At 48.2% G+C, this 17191-nt stretch overlaps 1 protein-coding gene across 1 annotated transcript; it reads left to right on the forward strand.

The window, feature by feature from the left end:
• The first annotated feature begins 711 nt into the window (after positions 1 to 711).
• c1qtnf6b (C1q and TNF related 6b) lies at positions 712 to 16237 on the forward strand. The gene is made up of 2 exons (XM_056280383.1): positions 712 to 892; positions 13505 to 16237. The coding sequence occupies exons 1-2, from the start codon at positions 712 to 714 to the stop codon at positions 14050 to 14052; spliced, it is 729 nt and encodes a 242-aa protein (XP_056136358.1). The 3' UTR covers positions 14053 to 16237.
• Positions 16238 to 17191: the final 954 nt, after the last annotated feature.

Below are 17191 nucleotides of genomic sequence, written 5' to 3' on the forward strand. Positions count from 1 at the left end.
TACTCACGGTAGTCAGTAAAGATCCCATGGCACTGATCGCAAGGGGGTTCCCTGGTGTCCTGGCAAAATTCCCAACCTGGCTCTCTCCATCTGGCCACCTAATCATCCCCCTATGTGATTCACTCACTGATTCCTCCCCCTCCACCTCAAGCTGATGTGTGGTGAACGTTCTGATGCAAACTGGCTGCCATGCATCACCCGGGTGGTGCTGCACATTGGTGGTGGTTGAAGCAAGTTACCCCCTCCAATGTGAAGCGTTTTGGGTGTCAAGATAAAGCCCTATATAACTGCAATCCATCATTATTATGCGGCCTCTTGGCAGGACACCGTTGGTGCCATGATGTTTTCATATCTGCTGAGGTCCAGGGTTGTTTATGTATGCGCAGCCACGACTCTTCTCCATCACCTTTTGGCTGTTTGTAATTTTGGCAAGCTAAATGTAAGACTTAGCATTTTGCTGTTGCCCTTGTGCCAAGTAGCTCTTGTGAGAGAAAGCACCATCCAAATATCTGTAATGTAAATGAGTGTGTTGGCGGCTGTGATGGCACTAATATGTGAGACGGGGGGGATGATGTAATTTTACATTAAAAACTATACCACCCACCACCCACTGCTTATGCCTCTCTCCCTATCTTTCTCTCTTTCCTTGTTGCTTTATCTCCCCCCCCCACCCCCCAAACTTTCCTCCCTCCCCTCCAGGTGCGGTTAGCCATGTTGGGGGCATGTCTTAGTCTAGTTTTGCTCTTCCCCTTGGCCTGCTCTGTCCCTTCTTCCTCCAGACCCCCTTCCAGACTGTGCAGGCGGTGCTGCGACCACATGGAGCCCCCGGCAGCCAGCGTCCACTACAAGACGCCCGAGGTCCACACCGTCATCAACATGACAATCCTCAAAGGTACTGGGACTCCGATTGAAAAAACACTCATTTCAGTTAGTGAGAAGTTTTATTTCTGCCAGTTACACGGGGCCTCTGATCAAAGTGGCTGATCTGGTCATTTGTACCTTTTTCTCCATTATCATGCTGAGGCCATTATCATGCTGAGGCCATTATCATGCTTTGACTACTGCATGCCACGCCGTGTTGGCAAGACCCAACCCATCCAATCCATTATCCAAACTGCTAATCCTGCTCTCAGGGTCGCAGGGATGCTGGAGCCTATCTTAGCAGTCACTGGGCGGCAGGCAGGGAGACACCCTGGGCAGGCCGCCAGACCATCACAGGGCCCACACACACACACACATACATATTCAAATTTAGTACAGCCGAGTCACCTGACCTACATGTCTTTGGACTGTGGGAGGAAACCGGAGCACCCAGAGGAAACCCACACAAACACAGGGAGAACATGCAAACTCCACACAGAGGACAACCCCCAGGTTGGACTACCCCGGGGCTCGAACCCAGGACCTTCTCGCTGTGCGGCAACCGCGCTAACCACTGCGCCACCGTGCTGCTGTTGGCAAGATGTCGCGTGTTTGTGTTCATTAGTGTCAGCGCTAAAAACAGGATGAGGAAGTCCCACAGAAAAACTACAATGACTACAGCAAATGACGCCGTGCAATGGAGCCTGTCTACATAATTCATGTGACGTTGGCACATGCGTCTCACCCGATCAGTGCAGGATATAGTAATGGCATTGTAGGATATCAACTGAATGCCAGATGTGGCATCACTGGATGTGAAGTGATTGTACTGATCGCCGACATTGTTAAGCCATCCTTCCTTAGTGTACTAGAGTGGTGACATGACTTATAGCTTTGGTGATGAATGGATGTGCTTGTAGTGACATTCTGCATTAAGTGAGTATCTATCCAGAACACAGAGCAAAAATTGCCTATACACTACATAACAATGGATCTATAGGTGGCAAGTGTATAGAAGAGGATCAGCAGCCATCATTATGTAGTGAATTCGGCCGGGAACTGCCGCAGCCAGGACGCAAACCCGGGTCTCCTGCACCGAGGGCGACTACGTTAACTAGTCTACTAAAGGGTCCGATCCGTTAGCCTTGGGCTAGCGATTCAATTCATCAGGGATTGTTACACTACTCCCCCTCCTTCGGGAAGCGCGTCCCCGCGCTTCAGCACACATGCTCCCTCACGCCTCTGGGCGCAGGCACTTCCGATGGCCTCATGGTCTCATCATCCCACTTCTGACACCAATGTGATGAATTCGGGGGGCAACCAGGAATCCGCCACAGCTGGGACGTGAACCCAGGTCACCCACACCACGGGCGACTGCGCTAACCAGTCAACTAAAGGGTCCGACCCTACAGCCAAGGGCTAGCGAGTTTATTCATCCGTGATCGTTACAATTACAACAGCAACACAAACCGGTTTTATTCCAATTGACTAGTCTGTCTTTAACAGGGGCGATTGTGATTGAGGCCCTGTGATGGCCTGGCAGCCTGTCCAGGGTGTCTACCCGCCTGCTGCCCAATGACTGCTGGGACAGGCTCCAGCATCCCACAACCCGAATTCGGAGAAGCAGCTTGGATAAAGGATGGACGCTTGATATGTGGGTCAACAGCCAGAAAGAGTTTCCTTACTGAACGTCCTCATTTTCTGAAGAAAAGCCACATGTTGTTTAAACGGCTGTCAAATGAATATACCAGCTGGAATATTTATATGGTTGTCTCTTCACTTCAAGCTCCCACTTGAGATCGCCAGGTCATCTGCTTTCCCAGAGGGGCAGTGTGTTGCGAGGCTAGTGTCTGACAAAATGAGAAATGATTAGCATCACCCTGCAGAAAACCGAATAAGATGCTTTATTTATTGTTAGAAAGAACCTTGAATTAATAAAACCGTTAGCATCTATGCCATGTGTTGTGGAGGAGATTGCAGCATTGACGCGTTTTAGAAGAGACTTTTAGAGATATGTGCCAAAATAGTTACTCATCCGTTGTATGCATGGAAGAGCTTAACCGCTACGTCAGTGGATGTTTATCTATTTGACTCACAATGGGTCCAGTCACAACCAAGCCTCTATAAACCTGCATGAATTACATTTGTTAGCGAGCCAGAAGGTCCATCACTCGGTTTGGTCCTCAGATCCAGAAACTTTAGTGCATGCTTGTATGTGAGTTACTTGCATAGCGACAAGTCCTCCAACCCATATGACCACATAGGTCGTTTGTCCTGTAATACAGGGGTAGGCACTCTTATCCAGAAAGGGCCAGTGTGGGTGAAGGTTTTTGTTCCAATCAAGCAATTACACACCTGGGTCTCCTAATCAAGTTCCTCAGCAAAGACCCTACTGGTTGATTAGTGGGATCAGGTGTGTAACTGCTTGGTTGGAACAAAAACATTCACCCACACTGGCCCTTTCTGGATGAAATTGCCCACCCCTGCATACGACCCACAGGAGCGTTTCCTAAATTAGCGCCCATACCGGCAGCCAATATTTTTTTCCTAGGATGAATCCGGAAAGTTCCTGCCCTCAGGCGCTAGGCCGATGCGAACGCGCAACAACCGTAACCCTAAACCTAGCCACATTTGCTAGCTAACTGTTAGCCATTAGCTACGTTTGCAACCAAGCTAATTGTGCCAACTGTGTGTGTACGGTAAGCAAATATTTTTTTCCTATGATGAATCCGGAAAGTTGACTGACAGGCAGATCTGGCCAATCCTAGCGCCTGAGGGCGGGAACTTTCCGGGTTCATTCTAGGAAAAAAATATTGGCACACCGGCGGCAGATATGCCACTTTTCGCCTCTGTGCATTGTGGGTTTTTAAAACAACTTGAGAACAATAGAATATGTAGTCAGTGCGTTTTTGTGTTGTTTCACCGTCTAGTATACTAAGTAACATTGCTGTTGGCAGTATGTTTACCTATGAATAACGTTATAAGGGCTAACTTAACGCTAGCCAAATGTTAGAAAGTCAGCTAGCGTGGACATTATAACCGCTATGTGACATTAAACTTTGCTTGTATTAACAGTCCTTCTCACGATAGCTTATGGAAGGAGATCGCTTATTGTTACAGGGAAAGTACACCAACGCTCACCTCACCTATCCTGTAGCCTCTCGAGAGGTTGTTGGATTGTTTTCATCATTAGTGTGTCTTGGGCAAAAAGAGTTTGGCGAGGCACAACCCTCTCCAAACTGTTGACCACAGCCGAACTCCTCATCCCGAGGCACGCCTTGGTCCCGAACTCTTGGCTGTTGACCCTGAAGAGTTCTTCCGCCCTAGCCGGTGACTTCTGAGAGAAGCCTACCGCCTAGTGATGCAGTGTTGATTCCCCCCCCCACCACCACCACGTTGTTTAACCGGCCAGCTGAAGCCGTTGCCCGGGGTATGGCACTAGGAGCCAGACACGAGAGTTAGGAGATGGACGAGGACCAGTGTGCCTGTTATCCTGCAGAGCAGGATCAGCTACCAGGCTGCGAAAGGTACTACCTCTACCCGAAACCCCCTATACCCTAGGGAAAGTTACCTATTATAATTACGGAGGACCGCGAGGAAGCAGCTTAAAACGTAACTATAGGTCATAATGAGCTGCGTGTACAAATGACCAATGGGGTGGTTTTTTGGTGGAGGACAGTCTCTTAAGTGTATGTTGGTTTGACTGTGGGTGTATCTGTGTGAGATGGCGTTTTCAGGCATTTGTGCATCTTTGTATGAACTTGCATTGCATGTGTGTGTGTGTGCATCGGCACTCATCTTAACACGTGTCCATATATATCTTATCAAAGGCAAATAGTATATACAAAACTGTGTGTATTTATAAATGCATGAATGTTTTTTGTGTGTGTGAACATATCTGCAAGTGTGTGCATATGTGGGTGTGAATTTGCATATACACACATTTGTGTGGGTTTATTTTAGACGGTAAGAGAAGAGGGTAAACAGTTGGGGAGAGGGGGAGAGAGAGAGAGAGAGAGAGAAGATGAAAAGTGACAGGAGAAAAAGCCAAACAAGAATTAAAGGGATTTTCTTTTTTCGAGGAAAACACACAATCAAAGCTTGGGAGGGTTTTGTGGGAGCACATGTGTTTAATATTTGGGAGCGTCTGCAGCCAACACCACCAGAGCTGTTCAAACCACGTGTCACTAGCTGCTCGTTTTATCCGCTGGCCTGTATGATAACTTGACTTTCCAAGTCTGTTCTGACCTTCAGTCGACCCCAAAACTAAGAAGGTTAAAAAAACAAAACAAGGGGATCGCCGGTTCGAATCCCCATGTTGCCTCCGGCTTGTTTGGGCGTCCCTACGGACACAAATTGGGCGTGTCAGCGGATGGGAAGCCGGGTGTGGGTATGTGCCCTGGTCGCTCCACTAGCGCCTCCTCTGGTCGGTTGGGGGCCCTGTTGGGGGGGGGGGACTGGGGGGAATAGCGTGATCCTCCCATGCGCTACGTCCCCCTGGTGAAACTCCTCACTGTCAGGTGAAAAGAAGCGGCTGGCGACTCCACATGTATCGGAGGAGGCATGTGGTAGTCTGCAGCCCTCCCCGGATCAGCAGAGGGGGTGGAGCAGCAACCGGGACGGCCCGGAAGAGTGGGGTAATTGGTCGGGGTACAATTGTCTGCATGGGTTTCCTCCAGGTGCTCCGGTTTCCTCCCACAGTCCAAAGGCATGTAGGTCAGGTGAACCGGCTGTACTAAATTGCCCCTATGAATGTGTGTGAGGGCCCTGTGATGGCCTGGCAGCCTGTCCAGGGTGTCTCCCCGCCTGCTGCCCAGTGACTGCTGGGATAGGCTCCAGCATCCCCGCCATCCTGGGAGCAGGATAAGCGGTTTGGATAATGGATGGATGGATCTTTAGTCCAGGCACATACACAGGTTTTTTTCTCCAAGTCGTGCGCACCGGGGTGTTCTGGGTTCGGATGAGGACATAGATGCATGCACATTTTCACGTGTACTGACACTCATGCACACCCTCATACGCACTGGTGCAGATATGCTGCAAACACACATCGGGAATCATGCATTTTTTTGTACACATTCCCTGTGGGTGCACATGCATGCACACACACACACACACATATATACATATATATAAACACAACATGCCCTCGTCAGGTTTTTCCTAGTCCCATGCACACACCGTCACACACGTGGATGCACTCACATGCACGGAGCTCATTAATTCCCAGATATCTTATGTAAGTGGGTAAGTTTAGGAGATCGGCTGGGTGAAAAGGGCGTAAAAGCTACGCTCTCGCGTACCCGTGGTATAGCTGTGCAGTGAGGAAGACCCCGGAAGGCTCTTTTACCTGGCACCCAACCTGCTTATGTGGCAGCAAATACACACAAATATATGTACACATACACACACACACTCTCAGAAACACACACACATAGATTAAGACACACATATGCACACACACACAATTATAGAAATATGTGCACACGTGCAATAACATCTGCACCACACACACGCGCTAAGCTATGTGTGTTCACATGGAGATGAAGGGCCTGCATTTGTAAATGTGTATACAGTCTAGTATAGCTGGAATGGCTCTCACTAGAAAACAAGAGGCACTGTTTTTTCTGTGTGTATGTGTGCGTTTGTAAAAGTACACGTGTCGTCGTGAGTGTGTAGTTTTATGGTTTCCACAAAGCTACAGCGAACGAATTTTAACCGAGAACCCACAGCCAGCGGCAACACAAGAGAGCGGGGTGCGGACCCGCTAAAACCAGTCCTGCTCTTACAAAACAATCGTAGGTTTCAAGCGGCGCCGAAAGCTTGAGTTTATCTCAGGCTACCCGTCCTCGCTCTCCCTCAGCTTTCTTGCTCTAACCCAGACCGGGATCACGCCAGAAAACACTACCACACCCGCAGCGCTGTCTTATGTCTACTCTCTTTCTCACACTCCCAGAGCTGGGAGGTGAGGTGGTGGTGGTACTGGCCTGCTGATCCCAGAGCTGGGAGGTGAGGTGGTGGTGGTACTGGCCTGCTGATCCCAGAGCTGGGAGGTGAGGTGGTGGTGGTACTGGCCTGCTGATCCCAGAGCTGGGAGGTGAGGTGGTGGTGGTACTGGCCTGCTGATCCCAGAGCTGGGAGGTGAGGTGGTGGTGGTACTGGCCTGCTGAGCTCCCTGAAATGGAAAGACTCTCTTGTTTCCATCCCACAGTTTTCTCCGCCCTCTTTTGAATTTCACGCCGTTACCGTCTCTTATCCAGCCAAACTCAGCATCGTGGTTGTGTACCGCCACGAGTGAGGGGCTTACACGAGAGTGCTTCGATCATAAGGCCACAACTAAATCTGACTGTTCCTGTCGGCGATGGTACACTTTCCAACGCCTCCCATTCCATTCGCTCCCATTCGCTCCCATTCACTCCCCATCTACACTTTCCACTCCCCCGAGCTTTCCATCACAGGCAACGGACTCAACAAAATACCTAAAAATGCTACCGTACGGGATACGAGGCCACTTCTTCACGTCACCTCCCCAACTCTCTATTACGGACGGCAAAGGTTTTCTTATTTCACCCTTTTTGAGCTCCGTGACATTGTGTTCTCACATCATTAGCTCACTTGGCTGGCTAGATCTTCGTGAGTGAATGAGACGCCGTACAAATCGCTCGTTACCGTTACCATGGAAAACGCCGGTTCCGGTTCAGTGACAGGACGCGCCGGAAGTCGCGCCCATAATTCACGCAAGGACTCATGGGGGCTAGGAATAAGAACCTCTCATGGTTGCAGTGAAGGTTCTTGATGATTCACTCATGAATGTGCACAGAAATGATTAGGCTGATGGGCCCAATAGTGAGATGAGCTGCAGACACATACAAACACATGCGACCAAATGCAAACGTAAGATGGCGGCGCACATTCACGTTTGCAGCATCCTCACCCAGTGCCGGTGTGGAAAGATGGCGGCACCAACTTACGTTTGCGGCGGCCTCACCCAGCACCGCCCGTGCAGTATGTTTGTCCACGTCTAAGTTTGTTTTGTCTTCGTTTGATGGCTGGGAGAGCTTGGTCTGCTGCACCCTGTGGGCCCAGGGACCACGGCCCTGACCGGAGCTGCGCCCGAAGAGGAAACACCAAGGACGGTCTGACAGGATGCGGAAGCGGGGCAGGCTAAGCTAACGGCTAGCCCATGCAGACCAGCGGTTTCGATAACATCGAGGGCGGTCTGGCTGGGAGAGCTGGCGTTGGATTGGCTGGGGGAGCCTGGTGTACTGCATCCGGGAGCTGCGCCCGAGGAGGAAACACCGAGGGTGGTCTGACAGGACGCGGAAGCGGGGCAGGCTAAGCTAACGGCTAGCCCATGCAGACCAGCGGTTTCGATAACATCGAGGGCGGTCTGGCTGGGAGAGCTGGCGTTGGATTGGCTGGGGGAGCCTGGTGTACTGCATCCGGGAGCTGCGCCCGAGGAGGAAACACCAAGGGTGGTCTGACAGGACGCGGAAGCGGGGCAGGCTAAGCTAACTGCTAGCCTATACAGACCGGCAGTTCCGACAGCCAGCCTGGCCGGCGTTCGTTGTCTGGACAGTGGAATTTCTGGAGTGTGTTGCACTGAGTGGACTGTGTTGTTAACTGTTTGTGTGTGTGTGTGTGTGTGTGTGTTTTTGTTTTGTTCTCTCTGTTTTTGTATGTTTCGGTGGCGTCGTTTTTGGGAAATTTTGGATGTGTTTTTGCCTTTCGTGTCGCACTGCTGTGGGCTGCGGGAAACAGAATTTCGTTCCTTTTGTGTGCGCAAGTACATGAAAGAAATGACAATAAATTGTTCCTGATTCCTGACATCCGGTCCAGGCTACCGCCTGGTGGAGATGATAACATTGGTGTTTTTGGTGTTAAACACTGCCCCTACAAGCAATAATACTCAGATGCATATTTATTTTTAAAACCCTCCAAAAAATGTTATACTATTTTATGCTTTATTATACCATATTATTCTTGTGCTATAAAACATGCAGACGGTCCACTGGGTGGTTGGAAATGTGGCTTAAAAGGTAGAACACTGGACAGACCCTACTGCAGCTATGAAAGGAGGATGAACTGAGTAGATGTCTGTTTATCCTCCACCGCTCTACATCCTAGAACAACCTACAGAGGCTAAAGAAAGGTCGAGTGTCACTGTGTTCAGATTCTGGAACAGATTTACATTATGTTTACACAAACAGCGTGACTGTCCAAGTCTGGCATTTGACCCTAGCATGCTTTATGAACTATTGCTCCAAGCAGATATGTCCAGTTTTGCAGCTCATCTTGGTTTTCAGCTGCCAAACTTTGCAGAAACACACCGTGCAGACCGCCGTTATCTCAACAATTCACTGGTCCTCATCTCTCCCCCAAACGAAAAACAACAAAACCAATCAGTAACCAGCGGGCCAGCCAGCACCCCCCCCCCCGGTCCACCAACCACAGGCACGCATACTGACTGTCAAAACATGCAGTCCCGTGAGTGGCAGAGAGCAGGGGGACGATAGATGGACTCCGCCAATCAGCACTCGCACCAGTACAGGGTTGCTACAATACACACAGCAGGTTTGGTTTTGCTGTGAAACTACTGCTCAAAAGTCGCTCGACAGAATCGTCCTGTTATACTATACTATATTCTATACTGTTTAAAGTCTATACTGTATAGAGTCTGTTTAAAGCGATCATTTGGGTATTTTATACATGAGGAATTTAAAACAGCGCCTTAAAACGAAGACAATTCAGGAAAACTTACTCATTTTTTCGCTCACGCCCACGATGCTGAATGGCACCACCGCTTTGAAAATCTGAAAATCCACCTCTGAAAGCACGATAACTTCCATTTTACTTTCATTTTTTAGGCCTTGGCTTACTGTTATTGAATATATACTTTAGGCAATGCCAAGTGATGTTACTGTTACCTGTGGTCTGCTGTAACCCACAGCCGAGAGAGGGCAAATGTCTTTCAGCCAGTTAAAGAGACAGTACACCAATTTTCAAACTTATCTGTCTCTCCGCAACAGAGAGAGCATATAAAAACGCCTGCAGTTGTTCCCAATCGTTTGGAGGCAAGAAAAACTACAGGCTTTCTTAGATTACGGGGTTTCTGATCTGTTCTACAATCACGTCCTCGTTCTCTGGGCGAAGCTACTTTTACTTTATGTGCTGTACGTCCTGCTTCGTTACATCACATTCATTTGATAAGTGTACACATGTCAGTTATCAAGTCAAGCCAATTTTATTTGTATGGCCCAATATCATAAATTACAAAGTTATCAGATGTCAGGTCGTCTAATCCCCCCCCCCCCAAAGCCCCTTCTCTTTGTATATAGCGATGTGACGAATGTGATCACTGTAAGGGTTTTCCTCTGTACGGCACGCAAAAAGTGATTATTTGCAGCATTAATGCAGCAGCAGAGCACAGAAACAGAGTTCCATCTTCCCCATCGCCTCACTAAAACCAAACCCAAGCTAACAGCCACAAAGAGGTTCGGTTTGACCTCCTCTTGGATTATTTTACATGGTATCAGGGACAAGAAAGGACCTGAAAAATCCGACCAGGGCGAGAGCGGACCTGTAGCCGTCCTAAGATAGTTGTATAACAAGTCTGTATACGGCTGTTGGGTGCAGGGAATCTTACTGAGCTGTTGATTATTTATTTATTTATTTATTTCAACATTTTGATATACTTTATTAATCCCTTTGGGGAACAAGTCTTCTCTGCATTTAACCCATCCTAGCTGTGTAGCTAGGAGCGGTGGGCAGCCGCCATACAGCGCCCGGGGACCAACTCCAGTTCGTCTTGCCACGCCCCAGTCAAGGGCACAGACAGGAGTATTAACCCTAACATGCATGTCTTTTTGATGGTGGGGGAAACCGGAGCACCCGAAGAAAACCCACCACAGACACCGGGACAACATGCAAACTCTACACAGAGGACAACCTGAGATAACCCCCAAGGTTGGACAACCCCAGGGTTAGAAACCAGGACATTCTTGCTGTGAGACGACAGCGCTAACCACTAGACAACCATGCCACCCCATTGTTTAGGGTAACTGGAGGCTCAGTGTGGTCACTGGCCACACCCAGACAGCATCCGGATGTGGGCCACTTCAGGCAATGATGCGGCACTGGTGGCCTTCTTCTGGCCCTGACAAAATGGATGTGAGCCTGTGAAGTGGCCCACATGTATAATTGCAAATATGGCCCAAATATGCCAAATCAAATGTGGGCCTTTTGCAGCAAAGACGCGGTGCTCTGGGCAACATGTGATCTGGATGTGACCCTGAAGTGGCCCGTGTGGTAAATGGTGAATATGGCCCAAATATCACAACACAAATATGGGCCACCTTTGGCAAATATGTGGCACATGCGGCATTGCTATGGCTTGGTTCTGGCCCAGATCTGGCAAACAGGAGCGGACCACCCAAGTGCCATCATTCTACGCGGTTTGTGGGCAGGATGAAAGTGCCGGTGTGGGACGGGTCCGGGCCACAGCAATTGTGCTACCTGGGCAGACAGATAAACATCCAATTGAATCTGCTGGGGAAGGATCTACTTCAGATCATTTGCTTTAACCCCGGGTCCATGTGAAATGCAACCTCTCACCATGGCTCTGATGCTACTGGTCGTGGTGAGCCCGGGGGTGGGGGACTGGGAGTTCCCCATTTGGCTTTTGGTTGTGTGGATTACTCAGGGCAAGGGTGTTTAATTTTGACACTGCGGGCCCACAGCAGGAGTAGGATTACCATCCGCAACAGCCGCTCATTTAAACACCTGAGCCAGACGAGGACCTGTGAAAGAGGATTGGTTAAGATGAAACCACATCCAGCCCTGCCACAACCGGATTTTCAAACCTGGATCTACTCACGGCTGGCTTAATGTCATATGGGGGGTTCACAGTCTTAGATATAGCAGTACTTGTCTATGCATGTGGTTTCTTTCTCCTTCTTTCTTTTCTTTTTTTAATTACCTGCCTTTATTTATCCTCCAGGGAAGGTTTGGAAAGTACGCTTGCTTTTTTTTGGCACCAACACCCTGCTTTACATTCTAGTATTATGCAGTTAATGTATGCCCGTAAACACATTCAGCACACCTGGAGCACAGAAGTGTGAAGTGAAATCAGGACATGTCCAGTCATATCTATTTATAAAATGCTGCTAAGTAGGTTGGCTCTTAAGTCACGAGGTGATGTGTAAATGAAAAACAGGACATAAATGCAGGCGAAAACAGTAAGGTGGTGTGCTTGTGTGCACATACATGCATGCGTTCATATGTTCACGTTTGTCTGTGTATACGTGTACTATGTCCTCCGGGTATCATGAAATTTCGTGTCATAGTCATGGAATTTAATCTAGGAAATCGTGCTGGGGGACGCCACGTCACTGACATTTTCTTGTCCAGCACCATGAAGTTGTATCCAATGCATTCCTGTGGCAGTTTCGTCTATGTTTGACGGAAAGGGGGGGAAATGGAATTTGGCTCTTGATAGCTCAGGTATTTATTTAATTTACTAACCATACACATTTGGAGAATTGACCGAGTTTTTCTTGCGCGAGTCACGTTGTCAAGATGCTGGCTCGGGCTGGTCTGGCCTCCTGGGAGAATGCGGGTCACTTAGATATATTTGAAAACACAAAAACTACGGCGGTTAGCGTTAGGGTAGCTTTTGTGTTTGAAAATATATATAAGTGACCAGCATTCTCCCGGGAGGCCGGACCAGCGAGAGCCAACATCTTGACAACGTGACTCGCACAAGAAAAACTTGGCCCATAGGAAGGCATTGGACACAACGTCGTGGTGCCGGACAAGAAAATTTCCATGACATCGTGTCCCCCAGCACGACTTCATAGATTACATTTCGTGACTATGACACGAAATCTCTCGATACCGGGCCGACTATGTGCGCCACCTGAGCATCTATATTTCTTCTAAGTGTACATTCAAAGTCTTCCTGTTTGCTAATATTGTCGTAAAAAAAATCTAGGGGTGTCCGGGTGGCTTGGTGGTCTATTCCGTTGCCTACCAACATGGGGATCGCCAGTTTGAATCCCCGTGTTACCTCCGGCTTAGTTGGGCATCCCTACAGACACAATTGGCCGTGTCTGCGGGTGGGAGGCCGGAAGTGGGTATGTGCCCTGGTCGCCACACTAGCACCTCCTCTGGTCGGTCGGGGTGCCTGTTTGGGGGCGGGGGGACTGGGGGGAATAACGCGATCTGGTCAGGCGTCCCTACAGACACAACTGGCCGTGTCTGCAGGTGAGAAGCCAGAAGTGGGTATGTGTCCTGGTCGCTGCACTAGCACCTCCTCTGGTCAGTCGGGGTGCCTGTTTGGGGGCGGGGGGACTGGGGGAATAACACAGTCCTCCCACGCGCTACGTCCCCCTGGTGAAACGCCTCACTGTCAGGTGAAAAGAAGTGGCTGGCAACTCCACATGTATCGGAGAAGGCATGTGGTAGTGTGCAGCCCTACCGCGACTGGGAGGGCTCGGAAGAGCTGGGTAATTGGCCAAGTACAATCTGGGAGAAAAAGGGGGAACCCTCCCCCCAAAAAAGTACAAAAAATATATAAAAAAGAGAAAAGAAAAAAACTAAAGGTAACAAAGTTCTGCCCATCTGTTTCTTCCCATCTGTCCAGGTGATAAAGGAGACCGAGGGGACAAAGGGACACCTGGCAAGCCTGGTATCGAGGGGTCCTCTGGCAACCGAGGACCCATGGGGCCAAAGGGAAGCAAGGGCGAGACAGGAGCCCCAGGGGACGCCTGCAAGATTCCCCACTCCTCCTTCTCGGTGGGACGCCGCAAGTCCCTGCACAGCGTGGACTACTACCAGGCACTGGTGTTCGACACGGTCTTTGTCAACCTCTACGAGCACTTCAACATGTTCAAGGGCAAGTTCTACTGCTACGTGCCAGGCGTCTACTTCTTCAACGTCAACATCCACACTTGGAACTTCAAGGAAACCTACCTCCATCTGATGCACAACGACAAGGAGCAGGTGATCCTGTACGCACAGCCCAGCGAGAGGTCCATCATGCAGAGCCAGAGTGTCATGCTGGACCTGGCTCTCAACGACGAGGTGTGGGTCCGACTCTACAAGAGGGAGAGGGAGAATGCCGTGTACAGCGACGACGTGGACGTCTACATCACCTTCAACGGATACCTGGTGGCGCCCAGTCTGCACTGACTGGTTGGTGGTGGTTGGGGAGGGGCGGTGGTGAAAGGACTATGGCTCCTCCGAAGGTTTTCTGCCATATTTTTCATGTGTTTCCCAGCAACTTTCAAAATTCAATTCACAACCCGATAGGGCTGGCGGAAATGCCCGACTTTTCAGATACCCACTCGGCAGGTTAGTATTCCAAATATGTTCAGTATTTAGATGATGCTTCTTGGTGCTTTTTTGTTTTGTTTCTTCACAGCCATGTCAGGAGATTTTACGTACAATAATCCTGCGGCGTAGCCTTAGACGACAACCAAATGAGTCCTTCTGAAAACAGTTTTCATTTTATGGAAAACGAGAAAAGCAGCATACTGAAATTAAGAAAACGACTACTGCAGAGTTTTTAAATGCGCCTTCGTGCAACAGGGGATCTGGTGGGGAGAGAAATTTGGGTACGACACCTGGTCTAGTTTTTTTTTTTTACTAACCTGCTAGCATATGTAGCTAGCTCACCAGCATTGATGACATTGATTAATTTAGCATTACTGTCAAAATATATAAACAAAGGTGAAGCTATCCATGCAAATATAAAGTGCCAAGTGTGTGTGTCACTTTGCTTGTGATTTCCTCGCTCAGAAACAACAAGGGCTGTGTACCTGTCCTGTCAACTATCAGTTCATCTGTACTGTCATCCACACGCAAGTGTAAAGGGAACAAATGACTGCTGTGGTGCATTAATTATTAATTACCTGTCTGAGGCCTTGGTTTGTTGTTTATTGTCTAATTAATGCAGAATGAATATTTGGATATTTGTTCGGAAATTGTGTCGAATATCTGAAACTTGTGCTTTTTTTTTGTTGGATAAATCCCAGGTTTTGGCATCAACATATAACGTCCTGGGGGAAAAAATCTCCAGGACAAGCATTTCTTGTATTTTTTTTATTATTTTTTTAGTTTTCTATTCAGTTGTTACTTCAAATAAGTGAAATTGAGTTGGAAACTGGTAAATCAGAGTCCATCGTGTGCACGCAGGTGTGAGTCGTCGTCTCCCTTTTTCTTGCCTGGTTGCAGACCAAGTGGACCATATAAAGGGCATGTGCGTCGCTCAGGTTAAAGAGGGAGCATGACCGATTGTTCAAAACGAGGAGAGAAGGAAGAGGAGGATCATTGGGTTGGACTGCTTGGTCATGGCTGCCGTGCAGGCTGACTGCACCGTGGAAGCGGAGAGGACTTGGAGGACGATGGACGTTTAGTTGTGAGAGGGGAGGAGACTGTGCCCTTGTTCAATGAGGACTACTCAGTGTCAACATATCAAACTCTGATTTACCAGTGGCGGCTGGTGTTAACAATTTCGGGGGGGTGGGGGGGTGGATTTTATCATATAGGCCACATTGTCTTTCTTGATAACTCTGTGACTGTGTGGACATTAAAGCAGCTGTCAGGTGTACTGTGCCAAGGTAAATTGTGCCACCCCCCCCCCCCAAAAAATTGTTTGCACCAGCCATGCATGACTGGTAGTAAAAGAGGGGGACAAAAGTACTGTAACACACCCAGTTAGACAACAGAACAAATTTTTAAAAAAAATGCTTCGTTTGAGTTACAGTAATTTATCAGTGGTGCAATGTGCAAATTAGTATTATCAAGCTAGGTTCATTTTTTTCTTTTTCTTTTTTTTTCGGGTTAGTTTAAGGATGAGCTACCTCTTCCTCCTCCTCTTTTTCCTGCAGAGACGTTTTGTAAAAGCCACAAGTCATTTCAGGAATCATAAAGCAACACAATGTATTTATAATTTGTGTTCTAGAGACTTATACAAGGTGCATTTCCAAGTGCAATTTGGACACACTGCTGACTGACACACGAGCAGCCGAGCTGTGTGCCTTCACGTAATGCACCCCAGCGTGAACACATCCCAAACATATCAAAGTGAAAGGTGCTCTAACATTAATGAAAGACGACATTATTATGCGAGATTATACCCGTGGAGACTTAAACTGCAGAGCAGTTGGATTTATGTATATAGTTGTATAGTGATTTGTATAGCTTCATGTTGTGCTACAACTCATGCTATTTTGCTGGATTGTTTTGTTTTTGTTGTTTTCTACCCATGAATGTGGACTTTATGCCACTCTGTAACCAAGTTTTTCTTCATTCTGTATCAAGGAGCTACAAATGCACACGTGATTGCAAAATTAAAAAATGTTTTCACTCCAAACTGAGCTCAGTTGGTTTACAAGAAAACATAGTAAGTTCAAACCAAATCCCGGATATCCCATCAAGCGGATCAGGCTCGAACCCGGAGATGAGCGCATGCATACTTTATCCCTGTATTAACCAATCAAATTTTGACAAATTACAGCCGCGTTCATAAGATCTGGCAAGTGAATAATCCATTTGGTCCTGTAGGGCTAATAGTATTTTTAGGCTTCCTCCCTGTTTTGGCCGTCTCTCTGAAACAAACATAAACCCATCTAAATCTGTCAGAAACAGCGGTTGGGTCAACTGTGTGCCAACACCATCTGCTTGGCCTCACCTCTCCTATTAGTTATTATGCCGTCCTGCGGGAGGCCCGGAGGAGGAAAAGCCGACTGTGGTACTGTAAATAACTAAAGCCTTGACTGGACATCTGAATGACTCCACTGGGGGACGAGAGAGGGACATCTGAATTGTTTCCTGGCTTGTCGGCCAAAACAGTTCCAGTGAAGATCGTCCCTCTGCTCCACCTGCTGCATCTGCACGTTCCCTTTATCTCTCGTCACGGCTGGAGCGGGTTGACATACTCAGTTTAGTTTTGTGCATGTTGTATTTCAATGTAGTTTTACTTCAATTTTAAATCTACCTAGCTTATTTTGATGAAGTTCAGCACATAGTTTCAGTTTGAGTCGAGTCAAGTTTTGGTTGTCTGCCAGTGGCGTCATAGTGGGGGGGGGCTACCAGGGCCCAGAAGGGAGGGGAGCCCTTGGGAAGCCTGGAATTAAAAGGGTGTTTTGGTTTGTAATTTTGTATTTCTATCTAATTAGTATGATAACTCCAGTTAAAATTGGCTCAACACATCGGTTGAGGGACTTAAAGGAAAGAGTGGAGGCTCTCTGAGGCCCCTCTCACCCCTCTCTGATTAGCCGATTAGCAAAACAATTGGACTTTAAAGATTTAATCAATGACTTTGCAA

Source organism: Lampris incognitus, chromosome 5 (genome assembly GCF_029633865.1).
Source record: "Lampris incognitus isolate fLamInc1 chromosome 5, fLamInc1.hap2, whole genome shotgun sequence".
Lineage (NCBI taxonomy): Eukaryota > Metazoa > Chordata > Actinopteri > Lampriformes > Lampridae > Lampris > Lampris incognitus.

Excerpts from the sequence above, each read along its gene's own strand:
- c1qtnf6b (XM_056280383.1), top strand. The coding sequence starts at position 712 with ATGTTGGGGGCATGTCTTAGTCTAGTTTTGCTCTTCCCCTTGGCCTGC. Across the intron at positions 893-13,504 it reads CAACATGACAATCCTCAAAG|GTGATAAAGGAGACCGAGGG; the intron begins GTACTGGGACTC and ends CCATCTGTCCAG.